Below are 19,787 nucleotides of genomic sequence, written 5' to 3' on the forward strand. Positions count from 1 at the left end.
GTCGAAGGTTCACCTTTCAATAAGACAATGACCCTAAGCACACAGCCAAAAATACACAAGTGTGGTTTAGGGACAACTCCTTAAGTGACCCAGCCAGAGTGCTGACTTGAACCCAATAAAACATCTCTGGAGACCTGAAAATTGCAGAATGGCAGATAAACCCCAAATGCAGGTGTGGAAGAAAACTGGAGGCTGCAATCACTGCCAAAAGGTGCTTCACCAAAGTAAAGGGTATAAATACATATCTCAATGCAAAAATGTAGTTTTTCCTTTTTAGCAAAGATTTCTAATGTTCTGTTTTTACTTTGCCATTATACGGTATTGAGTGCGGAATTATGCAAGAAACCTGAATTTGTATTTTAGTAATAGTCCAAAATATAAAATAGTAAAAAAAAAAAGTAATAGGGTGTGAAAATTTTCTGAAATATATAGAAGTAGATAAAAAGTAGTGTTTATTCCATAAGTGTCTTAACATGTTGATGTTTTGGCTGTCTCCTATAGCCTTTTCAACCTTGAAAAAGGCTGGGGAGACTGCTGAAACATTGCCATGTTAAGATACTTTTGGATGGAATTACCACAACGTTTTCAATCTTTTTTCAACTCTGGTGTGTTATAGTAATCCTTTGGCTGTATTAGTGGTAAGCCTCTAACTAGGGCAGTGGTTCTTAATCTGGGTTCGAACCCCAGTGGTTCAGTGAGTCAGTTTCACGGGTTCGGCGGAGGTCAGGACACACACCCAACTTCAGGCCCGTCGCAACAGGACAGGCAAACCTAGCAATTGCTTGGGGCCCCGAGCTGGCCCGAGGCCCCTAGCAGAGCCGGTGTTTGCCCGTCCTGTAGCGACAGGGCAATTCCCCCATCACTATTAACTCCCTGCGGCCCCGCATTAAGTTAAAAAAATGGGGCTGCCGGGAGATAGCACACGCCGGAATGTCACTGACCAGCTTGGTAAGTGACCAGTGTGGAGGAACACTGCCTGCGCCTAATGTGTTTTGAATTTGAAAAAATCATATTTTATTTTTCCAATTAAGAAGGGTTCGGTGAATGCGCATATGAAACTGGTGGGGTTCAGTACCTCCAACAAGGTTAAGAACCACTGAACTAGGGATTCTGCAAACACCCCTACTAGAAGATCCTTTTGTAGGATGTAGTGCTCTTCTATAGAAAAAGAGATCCTATGGTAAGGGTTGTCTCTTTTCTATTGCTTGTTCCTGTTAATTCATCACTTTGTATGTTTAATGTGTCCAAATATTGTAAGCTGCTGTGGAATGTAAATAGCATTGGTTGATCCTTTCCAGCACCAATAATACATTGCACATTTTAAATTTTTGTCATACAAAAACAAAAGTCACAATATTATATATTTTATTAGTTTTTAATATTGTTTTCATTTTAACTTTTCAAACGATTTCCAGTTTAGAAAACGATACACTGACCACATAATTCCTTCTTTTTTTAAATTTTATACAGTTATACAAATAATCTAAATACACTGTGTTCAGGATGATGGCAAATAAGATTTAACTGTACATAAGAAAAGAAAAATATTATAAGCATATTTAGAAACCATAGAAATGTCTATACAAAACAAGCAACATGAAATAAAATATTTAAAGTATTGCAACAGTCCCACATTTTTATAACAAAAAGGTCTTTGCACAGTTCCTCACAATGCCCCATTACAGCTAAAGCAAGACAGCAATATAGATTTTTTTTATTTTCTTTTTTTACTCTTTTATAAGAAAATGACAAATCTGAAATGCTACACAGAAATACTATTTGCACATTCTGATCAAAAATAATAAAAGATGTCATATGAGCGGAGCAAAACATGGAGGACACACACTGACCAACTGTATAAAATCCCATTGCACATTATTTTACTCAGTTGTTTCAAAAGTAAAAAAAGGTCTATTTACAAAATATTTTGCACTTAAACTTAGAAATAATATGGGTGCTCTAGAATTGAACCGAGGTCTGATACTGATGTATCAAGAGAGGTGCATTCTGCTAGTCAAGATTTCAGTGCTCCTTCCTAGGCAGTGTACCATGGAAGTAACCAATACTTATTGTAAGAAATGCATTTACACAATGATTCCTCTAGCTTTTTCAAACACCTGCATTATAAAACTGTATGTTACAAAGTTGAAATAAAAGGAAAAATACTTTGTACATTGTAGAAAGATAGCAATACATAGGTTAACCCCCAGCACTGATGGAGATGAGTGTTACTCTGAATAATAGTAATATTAAACAAATAAAAAAAAATCATGAAAGCAATGCAATCTAAAACAGCACCATGCACAATAGTCTGTAGTGTGATAAACACGCAAAGATATAGCACCGGTCACCTCTCAACGCAATTCAAAACTGGTCAAGGAGCTGACGTAGATAGGGAGCCTTAGAAAGTTCCCGGCTCACTCGGGAGAGCTTGAAAAGTACTGGACAGTTGAGGGAAACACATTGGATCTGTTGGTCACAGCAGCCTGTGCAATTCTTGCATAACTACAAAGGAAATACTGATATTGTGAATCCAACACTAACACTGTGCAGTTTCATATAATATGTTTAAAAAGTACCTGTCACAAAATAAACTGTTCTCAACTACCTCAGGCTATGTTCCCTAACTACTCCTAACACCCCTCCTGCCCTTAAAAACTATTTCAGAGCTTTAAAAACTCTGTATCATACCTTTCTTCTTGCTTGAATAGTGCAATTTCGCAGCAGGGGAAAGTGGGCATGACATCACTGAAGCCTGCTGAGGGATCACTTCCGCCCTCACATGGTTGCAGTGCTGTGATGAATAGAAGACCTCAAGCTCTGTGCATGCTTCAGTCTGTGCAGATTTCAGTGAGGCTCTCATTCAGCTGTCAGTCTGTGCAGCTTTCTGCGAGAATCTGTGGAGCTTTCACTTTCTGTGCAGCTGACAATCAAGCTGAGTGCAGAGAAGTACTTCCTGAGTTTGGACTCCTGCCAGGCCGGGAGGAGACCAAACTCACTGTATTAATTGTGGTAGGGAACAGAAGAGAGCCACCTAGTGGCTGTTTTTTTATATGATATTTTAAACATATTTGTGTTGATAATTTAAAAAGCAAGTGAATGGCAAAGTGTCTGGTATTTACACAAGGAACACTATATTAAAAGTTTTATTTGGTGACAGGAACGCTTTAAGGCAACAGAGACAGACAACCAAGAGCTGGATAACTAATAACAAGTACACGCAGTTAAACCATCTGTTACGATCAATATAACAGCCACAAAAATAAGGAAATGGGGAGAAAAGGCTGTGATACACAAATATACTGTGAAAGAAGATTAACAGTAACTTTTTAAATTGTTATTCTGGCCTTTTAAATAACTGAGTATTTCCCAACCCAGGGATATCCTAGAAGGTGGCAACACTAGTTCTACTTTTATTCTTAATACAATGTACATGGGGTTGTCAAGGTTCCTCAGGAAGGCAACTCTTGTTGAGGATTTTTTATATACTCTATGGCCGACATTTATCATTGTCTTTAGACAGTTTTTTGTGTCTACAAAAAGGCGCAAAAATGGTGCAAGCACGGTTTATTTGCGCCTTTTTTGCACTTTTTGGTTTATACATTACTTCTGATTTTGAGTTGCAATCCACTGATTTTGGCAATACACATGATATGGACAGGTTTTATGAACTGCGCCTTTTCGTGAAAAGGCACAAAGTCTCTAAAACTACACCAGCCCAGACTTAGCTTAGCTTTTTGGTGTATGTAAAGAGAGAAATTTCAGAAAATGTGACCTGCAGAAAATGAATCAAATGCTCTATGATCATTTAATAAATTTGGTGCCCCTACACATTACCAGCACAAAAAAAAAAAAAGTGTAGAAAAATGCTTCACTTACACCTACAATGATAAATGCCGGCCTATATTTCATAGCAGCCACAATTACACTGTAAAAAAATAAATAAATACCTGCTCAGTATTACCACTATCTGGTCTCTATACACTTAAAGGAGAACTATCGCACTGAAAAATGTATCCCCTATCCAAAAGATAAGTTTAGATTGCAGGGGTCCGACTGCTGGAACTCCACGTGATCTCCTGCATGGGACGCCGGTTCTCTGTGGGAACGGAGCGTGTTGACCCACGCACGAAGCGGCGGTTGAAATGCCACCCTATGTGTATCTCTATGGGAGAGCCGGAGATAGCCGAATGCTGTTCTCTGGCTCTCCCACAGAGATACATGGAGGGGGCACGATGGGGCCCTGTTCCCAGGCAGAGCCAGGGTCCCATGCAGGAGATCACGAGGGGTCCCAGCGGTTGGATCCTCCCGCGATCAGACACTTATACCCTATCCTTTGGATCAGTTGTCCTGCATGATAGTTCTCCTTTAATACTGGACTACAGGGATTATCATACAGCTTTACATTGTAGATATTATACAGGTTTTATAGATTGCAAATATATATATTTACCTTGACTAGCTGGTCTTGTCTGTACTCCAATTCACGAATTTCTTGATTGAGAATCACTACTACATGTTGTGGCTGACTCCTACATTTACTACAGATCCCATGTTGTGTCAGTTCATCACATATAGGGCAATGCAAAGTTGTGAAATATTGAGAGATTGTGCCTTTCCTTGCATCCATCTCATGTCGCATTGTGGAGTATGTAGAGTATGCCTTCTGGATCTGACAAAGGAAACAAAATGCAATTTCCTGTTAAGTGGAGGTTTGTGTATGATGAGTACATCTCCAATATGTAGCCATTCAGGAAAGATTCTTTACCAGGTAAAATGCTTTATAGAAAACCATAAAGAAATCAATTGATCACATTGGACATACAGTCATCAAGAAGCTATTTGTTAGCAGATAAAATGAATTTCTTCCTAGAAATCCCCTTAGCTTTAGACAGTTATCCATTAAATTTACCAGATTTCAAATCTGCTATTGGTGAGAAAATAGGCAAATCGCTACTCCTACTGCATTCTGAAGACTGCATTCTGAAGAAATAATTTACTCATCTCTTTTAATAGCTGTACACAAAACTATGTGGAGGGAAGCTGAGGAATTTCCTAAGTGGGCAAAAAGTAGATTTTTTATGCTTACTGTAAAATCTCTTTCTCGGAGGATCCATTGGGGGACACAGAAACCGTGGGTATATCTTGCTGCCACTAGGCATGCAAAAAGAAAGGTCGGCCCCTCCTGCCAGGATATACCCCGCCTACTGACCCTGAGCTTATCAGTTTAGTCCCAAAGCAGTAGGAGGAGACGGACAGATAAAGAAACCAGCATATGTCTGAGCTGTGTCCCCCAATGGATCCTTTGAGAAAGAGATTTTACGGTAAGCATAAAAAATCTACTTTTCTTGGTCGGTTCCATTGGGGGACACAGAAACCGTTGGACTTACCAAAGCAGTCCCGGGGTGGGAAAAATACCCAACAGCATCAGGCAGAGGACTGAGCCACTGCCGCCTACAACACTTTACGACCCAAACTAGCGTCAGCAGACGCGAATGGTGCACTTGGTAGAATTTAGTGAAAGTGTGCAAGGACGACCAAGTGGCCGCCTTACAGACCTGCAGGGCCGAAGCCCCAACGGAACATGTGGAATGTGCAGTCACCCGAAAATGTGGGACCTTTCCCTTACGATGGTACGATTCCGAAATGGCAGAACAAATCCACCGCAAAATGGTCGCCTTGGAAGACGGAAGACTCTTGTGATTACCCTTCGGAATCACAAAGAAGGAGTCACCCTGCCAAAAAGAGGAGGTGACTGACAGATCGATCCGGACAGCCCGAACAACATCCAGACTATGTATAGCATTGAATGGAGCCGGACAATAAGGAAGGAAGGACGATCTCCTCCTTCATGTGAAAGGAGGAAATCACCTTGGGCAAGGAGGAGGGAGGTGGCCGAAAAACCACCTTGTCCTGATGAAGGACCAAAAGAGGGGAGCGACAGGAAAGAGCCGCTAGCTCAGAGATTGCGATGTGAAAGGCGACCTTCCACGAAAGGAGCTGAAGAGAGGCGTCCCGAAGAGGTTCGAACAGAGCCTCCCTCAAAGCGCCAAGCACCAGTTTGAGGTTCCAAGGAGGGGTGGGAGACCTGAAAGGTGGCGCCGCATGGGCCACGCCCTGCAGAAAGGTGCGGACATGAAAATTGGAAGCTAACTGCTGCTGAAATAGAATAGAAAAAGCAGATACTTGACCAGAGCTGAGAGTCAAACGTTGATCTAGACCGGATAGCAGAAAAGCAAGAAGGCGCAGAAATGAAAACACGACCCGGGAAACGGACTGAGCCTTGCACCACCGGAAATAAGCCTTCCAAGTGCGGTGGTAAATCCTAGCGGAGGAAGGCTTCCGTGCCCGAAGCATGGTGCGAATCACCCCGAAAGAAAACCCCAGAGCTCTAAAAACCATGGTTTCAACCGCCACGCCGTCAAATGCAGCGACAGTAAACTGGGATGGCAGAGAGGACCCTGGGAGAGCAGATTGGGGTGAAGTGGAAGACAGCGGAACATCTGCGAACAGCCGAATTAAAGGGTACCTCTCATCAAAAAAACTTTTGATATATTATAGATTAATGTATGCAGAATAACTGTACAATGACATGTTATTAAAAAATATGCTTCTTTCTATTTAATTTTCCACTTTGAAGAAATGACCACTAGGGGTCTCCCTACCAGTCCTGGCAGCTGGCAGCTCTGAGTGTTTAGGACTCCAGCATGAGTCAGAAATGCTTGCTGACAGGACTGATAGGGAAAAATACAATAGAAAGAAGCATATTTTTCATTAACATGCTATTGGAAAGTTATTCAACATTCATTAATCTAAAATATATCAAGTTTATTTGATGAGAGGTACCCTTTAAGTCTGCGTACCACACGTTTCTGGAGCCACCAGAATGGCGGGAACGCCCTCTGCCTTGAGTTTCTGCAGAACCCTGGACAGGAGAGGGAGAGGTGAAAAGAGGTAATGGAGATGGAAGGATGACCATGGGATTACCAGTGCGTTCGCCACCAGAGGGTCTCGTGACAAAGCGGGGAACCCGCCTGTTGTGGCGAGATGCGAAGAGATCCACCAGAGATCGCAGATCTGTGGAAAAAACCCCGGATGGAGAGACCACTCCCCCGGATCTGCAGAAGAGCAGCTGAGAAAGTCCGCTTCCCAATTCTCCACACCTGGAATGTGGATCGTGTAGAGAGCGGGAACTCAAGTCTTGACCCAGATCAGAATGTTGGGAGACCTCCTCCATCGCCGAACAACTGTAGTTGCCGCCTTGGCGATTGATATATGCCACAGCCGTGGTGTTGTCCAACTGAACATGGACAGGCCGACCATGCAGGAGGTTGGCCCTGAGTTCCAGAAGATTGATGGAAAGGTGAGCCTCCAGAGAAGACCAGTGACCCTGGACTGTCAGGTCCCCCCCCCCCCCCCCCCCCGGTCGTGACGACCTGCCAGTGGAGGGGAAGAAAGGAACACCCCTAGAGAAGGCGGGGAGAATAGAGCCACCACAGAAGAGATGGGGGGGGGGGGGAGAATCCGCCGATCTAGGGTCAATGGTGACTTGTCCCACCTGGCCAATATGGCCAGCTGGAGGGGGCGATAAGGAAACTGAGCGGAGGGGATCGCCTCTATGCCCGCAACCATCTGGCCCAGTACCTCCATCCAGAAACTAACTGGAATCAGAGAGGAGAGCCTAAGGCGATGGACACCCTGTTGCAGGAAGTGCCGTTTGTCCAATGGGAGACGAACAGGGGCGGCTGCCATGTCGAAAAGGAGACCCAGAAAGACCAGAGACTGGGAGGGAGACAGGTTGAACTTTTCCCGGTTGATCACCCAACCAAAGGCGGACAGAGTCTGTACCGTGAGATGAAGGCTCTCCACATTTTGGGACCAAGATGGGGCTTTGATTAAAGGTCGTCCAGGTAGGAAAGAACAAAGATCCCCTGGCCTCAAAGCATTGCAATCACCACCACCATGACCTTGGTAAAAAGCCTGGGAGCCGTAGCTAGGCCCCTTCAGGAGGAGGAGGAAGGCTTATGGGTACCAGACTTGGATGTGAAACAGCTAGAAAGGTTGTCTGACTTCCAGGAAGGATGTGTCTTGAATGAAAAGGACCGATGCAAGGACCGGGTCTGGGGTCGGACATAGGTGCAAGTAAAAGTAGGCAGCAAAATAAAATGGAGAAATCTCACCCAGGTCCTGTGTCCCGCAGCTGGAGCAAAGAAGCAGGCTGTAAGTGTCCAAATCAGAGCAGAAGAGGCAAGGAGCAGCTGAGCAGTACGGTCTGCAGCGCAGGAGAAGAAAGAGGAGGAGCAGCGGCACTTCGCATAAAAAAAGCCTCCACCCCAGGATGAACCCCATTGGCCGGGGAGAGGGAGGAGTAGAGAGAATGACCCCCAAAGTGCATAGTATTGGCTGGGAGCTGAAAGAAGGCGGGAGCTCTGTCAGCACGCCCAAATGCGGGGCAGAGCAATGTTACAGAGCCGGCCACAATTAACTAAAGATCCCCACGTGCCTGCCGACTAAAATAAAAAGAACGCCGACCGCAGTCCAGCTGACAGGAGTTGCGTCCGGAGAGAAGAATAGCTGATACAAAGTAAGCGGTGCCGGGGAGGGAGAAGGGGAGGGAAACTGCCCCGCAATCCCAGGAGCCCCGGCACTGCACAAATAACATTATCACTAAAGACACATGTTCTCCCCAGAATAAAGATGAACCCCCCCCCCCCCCCCCAGGAATAAGGGGCTCCCCAGCAAAAGACACAGGCAGGACAGAGTAAAATCGGTGGTGGGGGAGGGGGGGTTGGATATACTAACCCTGTATACAGCTATACTCACCAAAGGCGTCTTCAGCCAGCTAATGCCACCTGCATCACGTCAGGCTGAGAAAGTGGGACGAGCAGGGAAGATAGGGGGACCTGGACCCAAGGTGCAACCCCAGGTGCTGGCCGTTGGCGGGAAGGTCAGGCTGAGAAAGTGGGACGAGCAGGGAAGATAGGGGGACCTGGACCCCAGGTGCTGGCCGTTGGCAGGAAGGGTTTAATGGTGCATACTTTATGCCCAGGACCCCTTAGCCGCATATGGGGGAACAGGTAGCGCCATGCTCCTGAACCCCCACCTAAAAACAAGAAGATAAAAGGAGAAAAAGAACCTAAAACGGGCCCTAGCTATAAAATAAAAAAGAACACCAGGTCTGGAGAACACCAGACCTGTGTCTGCCTCCTACTGACACTAAGCTAAAACTGATTAGCTCAGGGTCAGTAGGCGGGGTATATCCTGTCAGGAGGGGCCGACTTTCTTTTGTATGCCTAGTGTTAGCCTCCTAGTGGCAGCAAGATATACCCACGGTTTCTGTGTCCCCCAATGGAACTGACCGAGAAAGTTGTAACTTACAAACATAGATGTGTGGGCGCGCAGAGTGGGCAGTATGGATGGGAAGTTTGTATAGAAGACCATAGGGTGCTGATCAAGTAAGAAGTCTAAAAGCAGAGATCAATCTTGGCTGAAAGTCACCATGGAGGTCTGGGCTGTATGGGAAAGGTGGAAAAAGTGAATCACTCCGATCAGATAAGACGTCACCTGTGAGTGACTGGATGTAACTGCACTGTAATCACTTCCACAGTTTGCAGAATGCTTGAATGGGTACTCGAACTCAAGCAGGTATGGGGCATGGCTAAAAAATTGTTGCAGCACACACTATATAATGGGAGGTATGCTTTTTGTTACACTGACCACTTCCACATTGCTATTTCAGGAAGCTAGTCCTCCCAACAAGATTGGTCTTGAGTAACAAGAAAGAAAAAACAAAATGCTGAACGCAGGGAGGAAACTCACCTCATTTAACAAAATACTGAACAACATACATTCAAATAGTGCACAATACATAACATATATAGGCAGCAAAGTACATTCTGAATGGGAAAAAGGAAACCAAATTTACGCAGTCAAATGTCCTGTGAGGATCTCATATGACCATGTTGCGAAGCAAGACCGTTCTGTTCAAAGGAAGACTGGTATTTAATATGGGTTTACTTTTTTTTTTTTTAACCTTGTATAAAACTACTGTGTACTTACCCTTGGCAATTCGTCGTACCAATTGAATACATCCACTCCAATGAGAGAAAAGATTCTGTTGAGTGGTGGAAGTATTTGCTTAGTGATGTAGTAAGTTGCATTTAGTCTTAGATTATGGTCTTGGAGGACATCAATAGGCCGTCTTACAAGCTGAATAAGGGGTACTCCAGGTGTCCCGTACACAATCACATATGGCACTCTCTCTCCAACGCGTGGTTCAGAGCGACGATCATATGCTACCATTTTCCTGTGAAGAAGAGCTGTGTTCAAAATCAAGTGACACAGGAATAGACAGGACATAAAAAGTATTTACCTCTATCACATAATAGTGAAATTATTTTATATTGACTCACAAAATGAAAACATTCAGTTATGCAGATCATTATTCATGGTGTGAGGTTAATGCACTTCAAAGTGCCTTAATTTTTTAACCCTGAAATTCAGCTAAAACAAAATTATGTCAGCAGGTAAGCCAGAATCCCCTTATCTATAGTAATTTGGCTGTTCCATAATCTATTACCTTGTAAGTTCCAGCGCTGGCACACAAGCTCCTGGTCTATAAGCAAAGCTTCCTCTGTATTCCTTGGCAAAGATAAGATCTTGAATGCTGGCTTTCCCCTCCAAAAGCTTCATACACTGTCTCTGGACATACTGCTTGATTTGACTTATATCTCTTGTTTCAAATAGCAGCTTAATTGAACGTTCAAGTATCTGGAAAAGCAGAAGGACACAAATGTGTAACTGTGAAAAAGCACCCACTGAACAGAAGACCGGTATCAGGTAATCAGGAATAGCCCATGTGCTGACCCCCAGACTGAAGAATATCCTGCCATTTTATAGTAACCATACTAAGTCTCGCTCATATATATACTTAATCTTTTTTGCTTCCTTACCTTAGACCAAGAAAGTAAGAATGTGCAGCACTTACCCATTCTTTGAAAAAATGCTCACAGATTGGTAAGTGCTGCACATTCTTACGTATTTGCTTGTATATGTCCCAATAAGCTGCCAGCCGTTTCACAACAGTTTGCTTATTCTAGCCTTAGGACACATGATAACACTTAAGGCATAAATATATAGGTGTGCCTTCTCATCAGTGTCATTGTAACAGTACAACAAATACATTAAAAGCAATAACCAATGACAAACATTACAAACACACATGTTCTTACTAAGATCAAGAGTGCCCAGAGCTTCAGTCCGCATTATCCATAATGCCTCTCTTTGAAGAAGTAGTTTATGACTATCTCCACCATCTTTTGGCACATTAACTATTACCAATCCTGCAAACTGTAATAACACAGCAACTGCTCGCATACGTTTTATCAACCAAGGGTCACCTATTCCTCTAGTTATTGATCTTAAATGTTCCATAAACCCTACATACATTAGAAATTGTTTTTTTAATACATATTTATATAAAAAAAAAAAAACACAGACAAAATATTAGTAGTGCACTGAAATGAAATTTTTTGTGTCAGAAACCGAAGATTTAGGATGTACTTGGCCGAAAACTAAAGCCAAAAATGACTTGCCAACCCACTTTAATACAGTCATGGCTGTAAATGTTGGCACCCCTGAAATTTTCAAAGAGAAAAGGATTTCAGTAACACATGTTTTGCTATACACATGTTTATTCCCTTTGTGTGTATTGGAACTAAACCAAAAAAGGGAGGAAAAAAACAGCAAATTGGTTATAATGTCACACCAAACTCCAAAAATGGGCTGGGCAAAATTATTGGCACCCTTTCAAAATTATGGAAAAATTAGTATCAGGTGTGGGCAATACAAAAATCACATCTGAAAGCAGATAAAAAGGAGAGAAGTTCACTTAGTCTTTGCATTGTGTGTCTGTGTGCCACACTAAGCATGGACAACAGAAAGAGGAGAAAAGAACTTGAGAACCAAAATTGTGGAAAAATATCAACAATCTCAAGGTTACAAGTCCATGTCCAGAGATCTAGATTTGCCTTTATCCACAGTGTGCAACATTATCAAGAAGTTTGCAACCCATGGCACTGTAGCTAATCTCCCTGGGCGAGGACAAAAAAATTACTGAAAGGTGTCAATGCAGGATAGTCCGGATGGTGGATAAGCAGACCCAAATAAGCAGGCTCAGGGAGCATCAGTGTCAGTGCGAACTATTCGTCAACATTTAAATGAAATGAAACGCTATGGCAGGAGACCCAGGAGGACCCCACTTCTGACACAGACCTAAAAAAGCAAGGCTACATTTTGCCAAAATGAACTTGAGTAAGCCAAAATCCTTCTGGAAAAAAGTGTTGTGGACAGTTGAGACCAAGATAGAGCTTTTTGGTAAAGCACATCATTCTACTGTTTACTGAAAATAGTATGAGGCCTACAAAGAAAAGAACACAGTACCTACAGTGAAATATGGTGGAGGTTCAATGATGTTTTTTGGGGTTGTTTTGCTTCCTCTGGCACTGGGTGCCTTGAATGTGTGCAAGGCATCATGAAATCTGAGGATTACCAACGGATTTGGGTCGCACGGTACAGCCCAGTGTCAGAAAGATGGGTTTGCGTCCGAGATCTTGGGTCTTCAAGCAGGAATATGACCCCAAACATAGGTCAAAAAACACCCAGAAATGGATGGCAACAAAGCGCTGGAGAGTTCTGAAGTGGCCAGCAGTGAGTCCAGATCTAAATCCCATTGAACACCTGTGGAGAGATCTTAAAATTGCTGTTGGGAAAAGGCGCCCTTCCAATAAGAGAGACCTGGAGCAGTTTGCAAAGGAAGAGTGGTCCAACATTCCGTCTGAGAGGTGTAAGAAGCTTATTGATGGTTATAGGAAGCGACGGATTTCAGTTATTTTTTCCAAAGGGTGTGCAACCAAATATTAAGTTAAGGGTGTCAATAATTTTGTCCAGCCCATTTTTGGAGTTTGGTGTGACATTATGTCCAATTTGCTTTTTCTCCTCCCTTTTTTGGTTTACTTTCAATAAACACAAAGGGTATAAACGTTTATAGAAAAACAAGTGTTACTGTTATCCTTTTCTGTGAGAAATACTTAATTTTCTTGAAAAATGTCAGGGGTGCAAACATTTAAGGCCATGACTGTAGTTGTTAGTATAATCTTATCTAGTGGTGGACTAAAATAAAAATATTGGTCTGAAATAGAGAATTTAGGAAGTGTTTGGCCAAAAACCAAAACTGACCCAAAACTACAACTTCTAGCAGGTTGTGCTATAGAGCAGTGATTTTCAACCTGTGGCCCTGTAGCTGGTGCAGCAGTACAACTCTCAGCAGGCAAAGACAACTACTAGCATAAGGGACAGTCACACAATAAAGTGCATGAACTGCTATAGTACATCTTTTGGTTGTCAGGAAATGATGGGAGTTGTAATTCTGCACCAGCTGCAGAGCCATTTGTTGCAGATCACAGCCCTATAGTAGTACATCAACAACTTTATACAATACTGTCCTTTCTTTTTGATTTTCACAGCCCCTTCTAGCCCAGCCCCATGTCATCAACATGATGGCAATCCAATCACAAGCTAAGCCCCACCTACTCTGTCATCATCACAATACTTATGTTCCCTCCTGTTTTCGACACGGGTGAGTTAGTCTGTCCGATCACCTCCCAACCCCCCCCCCCCCCCCCAAACCTCCCCAGCAACAGAAGAATTTATAAAGTGGTTTTCTGTCTGGCAGCAAGAGCGGATGCAGTCCAAAAATATCCGTCTGGCTCATTTAAATGAATGGGATGCTGCACGGGCCTGGCAGGGATATAGATAAAACTTGGTGTGAATGAGCCCTAAATAAGGAGAACAACAAATGTTTGTTTTTGTAATCTTTGTCATTGGTATTCGCTTTTAAAGGGTTTGTTGCACTGTTACCATGACACTGAGAAGGCACACCTGTACGTTCCTCCTGCGTCATGACGTGTCCTTAAGCAAGAATAAGCAAAAGGCTGTGAAATGACTGCCGCCTTATTGAGACACACTTCTGTTTAATCCCCTGTTGTAATATGGAGAAGCTTATACCAAGTGAGCATTTTTGCAAAGAATTGGTAAGTGCTGCACATTCTTACCTTTCTGGACTATATTAATTGTATACAGCTATTTTCAAGTGTACAGCACAACCTGACACATCAAAAGCACAAATAATCCACAGAAGGCTCCTCTGCACATAAACCTGTGATATTAGAGCAGTGCCAGACAATATCTCCTTGCTATGTGTATTCCTTCTTACCTTACCAACAGCAGGACAGGCATCTCTTCGTACAGTCTCTATGCCTTTTGCATCAAAAACTGGATCCTTCTGGTCAAGGGTTTCATACATATAACCCACATATCTCTTCTTGGTTTGCAAAACACAGGGAAGATACACCTGCAAAACGTAGAATATGTAGGTAGTGGAAAGATACGGTAAACAAGATATCAGCAATAAGTGATACATTTGTTACCAACTTACACTAATGTAACATACAAATCTTTATCTAAAATATAAAATGCAGATGGATGACAAGCCCTCACTGTACAGATATGAGCAGGTCAGACAGCATAAGGGGTCATGTACCTTGTCATTCTGTAGGGTACAACTCTGGGAGAAAACAAGTCAGATATCACATTTAATGGAACTATTCTAACTCCATTAACATTATTTAAGACAGTAGATATAAAAATTCTATTATAATAAAACTATGAACTGAGCATCTGTTTTGGGCCTAGCAAATGTCTCTGTTTGCAGTTTTCTTTGTACTGGTTCAGGCTAAAATCTCTACCCTGTGATAATCTTTCACGATAGATGACCCTCCGGGAACCCGTTAGCCAGACGTAAAAAATATCATAGATTATTTTAGCATAATGCACAGATTGGACAAGGGGTTTCAAGGGTCCAGCACTCTTCCTCAGGTCCCTCGTGGACCAGGCCTGGACCCTTGAAACCCCCCCCCCCTTTTTTTTTTTAACAATCTGTACATTACATTTATAAAATCTTTGTTATTTGATATATCTTGTTCATAATTTCACACCGCACTATGAACAGGGAGATTTGGGAGGCATTCTGGAGATCACAGGGAGTCCCAGAGGGCGGACCTCTGCTATCAGACACTTATCCCTTATTTTTTGGTAGTGGATTAATTGTTAAATGCTGGAGTACCCCTTATAAAGGGGTACTTCGGTGGAAATTTGTTTTTTTAAATCAACTGGTGCCAGAAAGTTAAACAGATTTGAAAATTAATTCTATTTAAAAATCTTAATCCTTCCAGTACTTATCAGCTGCTGTATACTACAGAGGAAGTTATTTTCTTTTTAAATTTATTTTCTATCTGACCATGTCAGGAACTGTCCAGAGTAGGAGCAAATCCCCATAGCACACCTCTTCCTGCTCGGGACAGTTCCTGACAAGGACAGAGGTGTCAGCAGAGAGCACTGTGATCAGACTGAAAAGAACTACTCAACTTCCTTTGGAGCATACAGCAGCTGATAAGTACTGGAAGGGTTAATTTTTTTTTAAGAGAAGTGATTTACAAATCTGTTTAACTTTTTGGCACCAGTTGATTAAAAAACAATGTTTTCCACTGTAGTACCCCTTTAAGTATGCCTTTTGGTGAAATGCATAGAATAACCCACTGTAAATAATTTTTATTAAGTCTCACATTACCTTCTCAAACTTCAGCTTCACTGGCTTTGGGTTTGTGGCAGTGACAGCTTCAGCAATTTCTTGCCCTATTTTGAAGGACTGTTCCTTAGTTGCCCCCTTAAGCAGCACAAACATACTACAAAATAAAAAGATTATATACCGATTATGAGTTAACAGAAAAATAAGCATTTGTCTACAGTTAGAATCTGTAATAATAATAAAGTCTCAGTAAGAGTAAAAGTGATCTAGAATAAATCCCTGGATCACTGTTCTATCCACAATAAATCTGGTATCCATTACCTGAAATTAGGGATGTCCTGAGTAAGAGTACCAATGCTTTTTTTTTTTTTTTTAAGTACTCGCCGATACCAATTACCGATACTTTTTTCATGTGTCATGTGACAAGGTCTTTTTTATTTATTTATTTTTTTTATGGGGAAAAAGGGAGGTGTTTTCATTAGAGGAAGGGCTATTTTATATAAAAACATAACAAAACAAATTGTATTTAATTTATTCAAACTTTTAGACTCCTCACAGGGCACTGTGTACTGCCTGTCATCCAGCTTTCCCAGTCTCCTAACATATTGGGGGACATTTACTAATCTAGTCTATTCTGGGTATGCTTATAGACCAGCGTAGGTGGTAGTCTCCTGTCTATTGTGCTCCTAATTTATCAAAGGTCTCACAGCCCTTGATAAATTCTGTGCTCAGACTTCAGGGCCTACAGCTTAAACTACATTTAGACCTGCTCCAACATGGTCTGACATTTCAGCGTATTTTGGGCAGATGCGACTTGTCGCACAAAAGTCGCACTTGATCAATTCAGCACCAATGCATTTTCCAATGCATTTCTGTCTAAAATAGACTTGCATGCATCATGTTCTAAAAATCCTCTACAGCAAAAGTCGCAGAAAAGTCGCACATATTTAGACTGCGACTTTCTGTGAGACAAATTTAGACAGGAAAAACCAGTCTAAATCCTTTGATAAATCTCCCCCATTGTCTCTACAGGAGACTGGGAAAGCTGGATGACAGGGAGAAGGTACCCTTCCATACTGAAACAAAAAAACTATTACACTCCTTTTCTGCATCCTTTGTTCTCTGCTCTGTTGAAGGCCTGAAGCTGCAGCCTACATCAGGAGCCCTTTTTTGGTAAAAATTATGACATTATCTTTATTCTGTTGGTCCGTACGATAACAATGATACCCAATTAATACATGTTTTATTTTATTACTTTATTATTTGTACGAAAATTAGTATGCTTAAAATTGTCCTATTCTGACCCCTATATATTTTTTTTATTTTTCTTTATACAGGGATGCGTGGCGGCTACTTTTTTGCTCCGTGATCTGTCGTTTATTGGTGCTATTTTTGTTTTGATGGGATTTTTTGATCCTTTTTAGTATTTTTTTAATGGTATATGTGGTATAAGTGACCAAAAATACGCAATTCTAGACTTTGGTATTTTTATTTTATTTTTCCTAAAAAATAGTTTGGACTTTTATGCACGCGGCAATACCACATATATTTATGTTTATTCTTTTTTACATAATTTTATTTGGAAAAGGGGAAAATGGGTGTCATTCAATATTTTATAAGGGAAGGGGTTAATTCACATTTATTATTATTTATTTTTACATATTTTTTAGTCCACTTAGGGGACTATTACATGCAATCTGTAGATTGCATATACTGATCAATGCTATGCCATTGAATAGCATTAATCAGAGTTCTTGTTGCTCCTTTACTACTGCCTACTATGGCTGGTTGCAGTATAGAAGTGACAATCAGATGGCACGGAGCACGGTAAGGCAAGGTCCCCCTTGAACTTATTTATTGAGTGAGACATCACAACATGTGGCAGAGAGTTCCATAGTCTCACAGCTCTAACAAGAGAAAATCCCCTTCTTTCCTTTAGACGTAAAGGATGCCCCCTGGTCATGGTTACCGGCCTAGGTATAAAAATATCTCTAGACAGATCTCTGAACTGTCCCTTCATATATTTGTACACTAGCTGAGCACCCGACGTTGCATGGGTATTCCTTCCTAATCCTTGTTGGGGAGAAAAAGCAAGGAGGAAGCTTTTGACCTCATATCCAGTCCTCATATATTCTCCTCATATCCTGTCCTCAGGCGGGGCTGAGTTGTGATGAAGATATTGTAAGCTGAGAAGGGGGTGTGGCTTTGTGGGAGTGGGCATGATTATCAAGCCAGGCCAATGCACAAAAAGTAGAAAATAAAAGGGGTATGGCTGAATAGATGGGCATGTCTTTGCAAGATGGGGCGTGGCATGCGTGGACGGTGTTGCTTGCAAGCTGGACTGATGCTTGTGGAGTAAGGTAACGGAAGTCCCATATACTTGCATGAGACTTGAAACAAACACCCCATCCTTCACATAAGGGGGTAGGTTAGAGTTAATTTAACTATCATATATTTTTATTTCACATATAAGTAACGTATGTACCAAGTATTATTGAAATATCTCCAGCCTTACGGAAGTTATGCTGGAGCATACATCTCCCATGGAATTGCATGGGACTTTAAACAAATACCCTGACCTTCGCAAATGGGGGTGGGTAAGGGTTAAATTACCTCTCCTATGTTTGTAGCTGATATAAGTAACGTGTGTACAAAGTTTCATGTTAATATATTTAGCGATTTGGAAGTCATGCTGGAACATACACACACACACATTGGGGGAGATTTATCAAAACATGTCCAGAGGAAAGTTGCCCATAGCAACCAATCAGATCACTTCTTTTATTTTTTAGAGGCCTTTAAAAAATTAATAAATAAATAAATTAGAAAGAATTAAAAGGGGTACTCCCCTGGAAAACCTGGCAGGACCAGGATTTATCAATCGAACGCAGAGCACACAGATCAATGTAATTCTATGAAACCACATTGATCTGTATGGGGGATCTACTGATTCCTCCTAAAAGTCCCCTAAGCGGACTAAAAATGGAAAAAAAAAAAGTTGAATAAAAAGTTTTAAAAAACATCCATTACCCCTTCCATATTAAAAGTTTGAATTACCCTACAGAATCTATATAAAAAATATGTAACCATAATAAAAATAAACATATGTTGTATTGCCGCGTGCGTAAATGTCCGAACTATAAAAAACATTTTTTTATTAAACCGCACGGTCCATGGCGTACATGTAAAAAAAAAAAAGTCAAATTGCGTGTTTTTGGTCACTTTGTATACCCTAAAAAAAAAGTATAAAAAACGATCAAAAAGTCCCATTAAAACAAAAATGTTACCGATAAAAACTTCGGATCACGGCGCAAAAAAATTGCCCTCATACATCCCCATATACAGAAAAATAAAAAAGTTATAGGGGTCAGAAGAGGACAATTTTACACATAATTTTTGTGCATGCAGTTATAATTTTTTTAAATTAGTAAAATAAAATAAAACCTATATAAATTAGTTATCCTTGTGACCGTATGGACCTGCAGAATAGAGATATGGTGTCATTTTTAACGAAAAGTGCACTGCATAGAATCGGAAGCCCCCAATAATTACAAAATGACATTTTATTCCAATTTTGCCCCACAAATTTTTTTTTTATGGTTTCGCCGTAAATTTTGTGGTGAAATAATTGAGGTCATTATAAAGTACAATTGGTGGCGCAATAAAAAAAAAGCCCTCATATGGGGCTGTATGTGCAAAATTGAAAGGGTTATGCTTTTTAGAAGGTGATGAGGAAAAAACGAAAGTGCAGAAGCGGAAAAACCCTGTGTCCTTAAGGGGTTAAGTATTTACAAATGAACAAATATCATTACCTGTCAGTATCACCATAAACAACTCTGGCTCCCCATTTCTGTGTGTCATTCACAAGTTTTATTGCACGTTCCAAAGTCTCTCGTGCTTTATGGACAATACTGTCTCCAATCTACAAAACAGATAAAATTCAAGTCAACATCACTTCTATAGCATTTGCTGCATATGACCAGAATCTGGCATTGACATTCAACTAGAACAGAACGGAGGGGAAATATCCTATAATACAAAACATGTGCATGCATTCCACCAGTAGGTGCAGTAAAGCAATCATTTTACGAATCCATACAGAATAGGGCTGCCTGTGAAAAATAAATTATTTCCCCCCCCCCCC

General features: G+C 41.5%; 1 protein-coding gene across 2 annotated transcripts in view; it reads right to left on the reverse strand.

Annotated features, from left to right (window-relative positions):
• Positions 1-1,348: 1,348 nt before the first annotated feature.
• The window catches only part of REV3L (REV3 like, DNA directed polymerase zeta catalytic subunit), a 224,886-nt gene continuing 206,447 nt past the window's right edge, over positions 1,349-19,787 (reverse strand). For both annotated transcript variants that reach the window (XM_056566337.1, XM_056566338.1), the window contains 7 exons: positions 19,456-19,565; positions 15,686-15,800; positions 14,273-14,410; positions 10,580-10,770; positions 10,060-10,306; positions 4,454-4,672; positions 1,349-2,505 (listed from right to left, as the gene is read on the reverse strand). In XM_056566337.1, the coding sequence (XP_056422312.1) occupies positions 2,365-2,505; positions 4,454-4,672; positions 10,060-10,306; positions 10,580-10,770; positions 14,273-14,410; positions 15,686-15,800; positions 19,456-19,565 (1,161 nt within the window). In that variant the 3' untranslated portion in view covers positions 1,349-2,364. The remainder of the gene's footprint in view (positions 2,506-4,453; positions 4,673-10,059; positions 10,307-10,579; positions 10,771-14,272; positions 14,411-15,685; positions 15,801-19,455; positions 19,566-19,787) is intronic.

This window comes from Hyla sarda, chromosome 3, assembly GCF_029499605.1.
Source record: "Hyla sarda isolate aHylSar1 chromosome 3, aHylSar1.hap1, whole genome shotgun sequence".
Classification (NCBI taxonomy): domain Eukaryota; kingdom Metazoa; phylum Chordata; class Amphibia; order Anura; family Hylidae; genus Hyla; species Hyla sarda.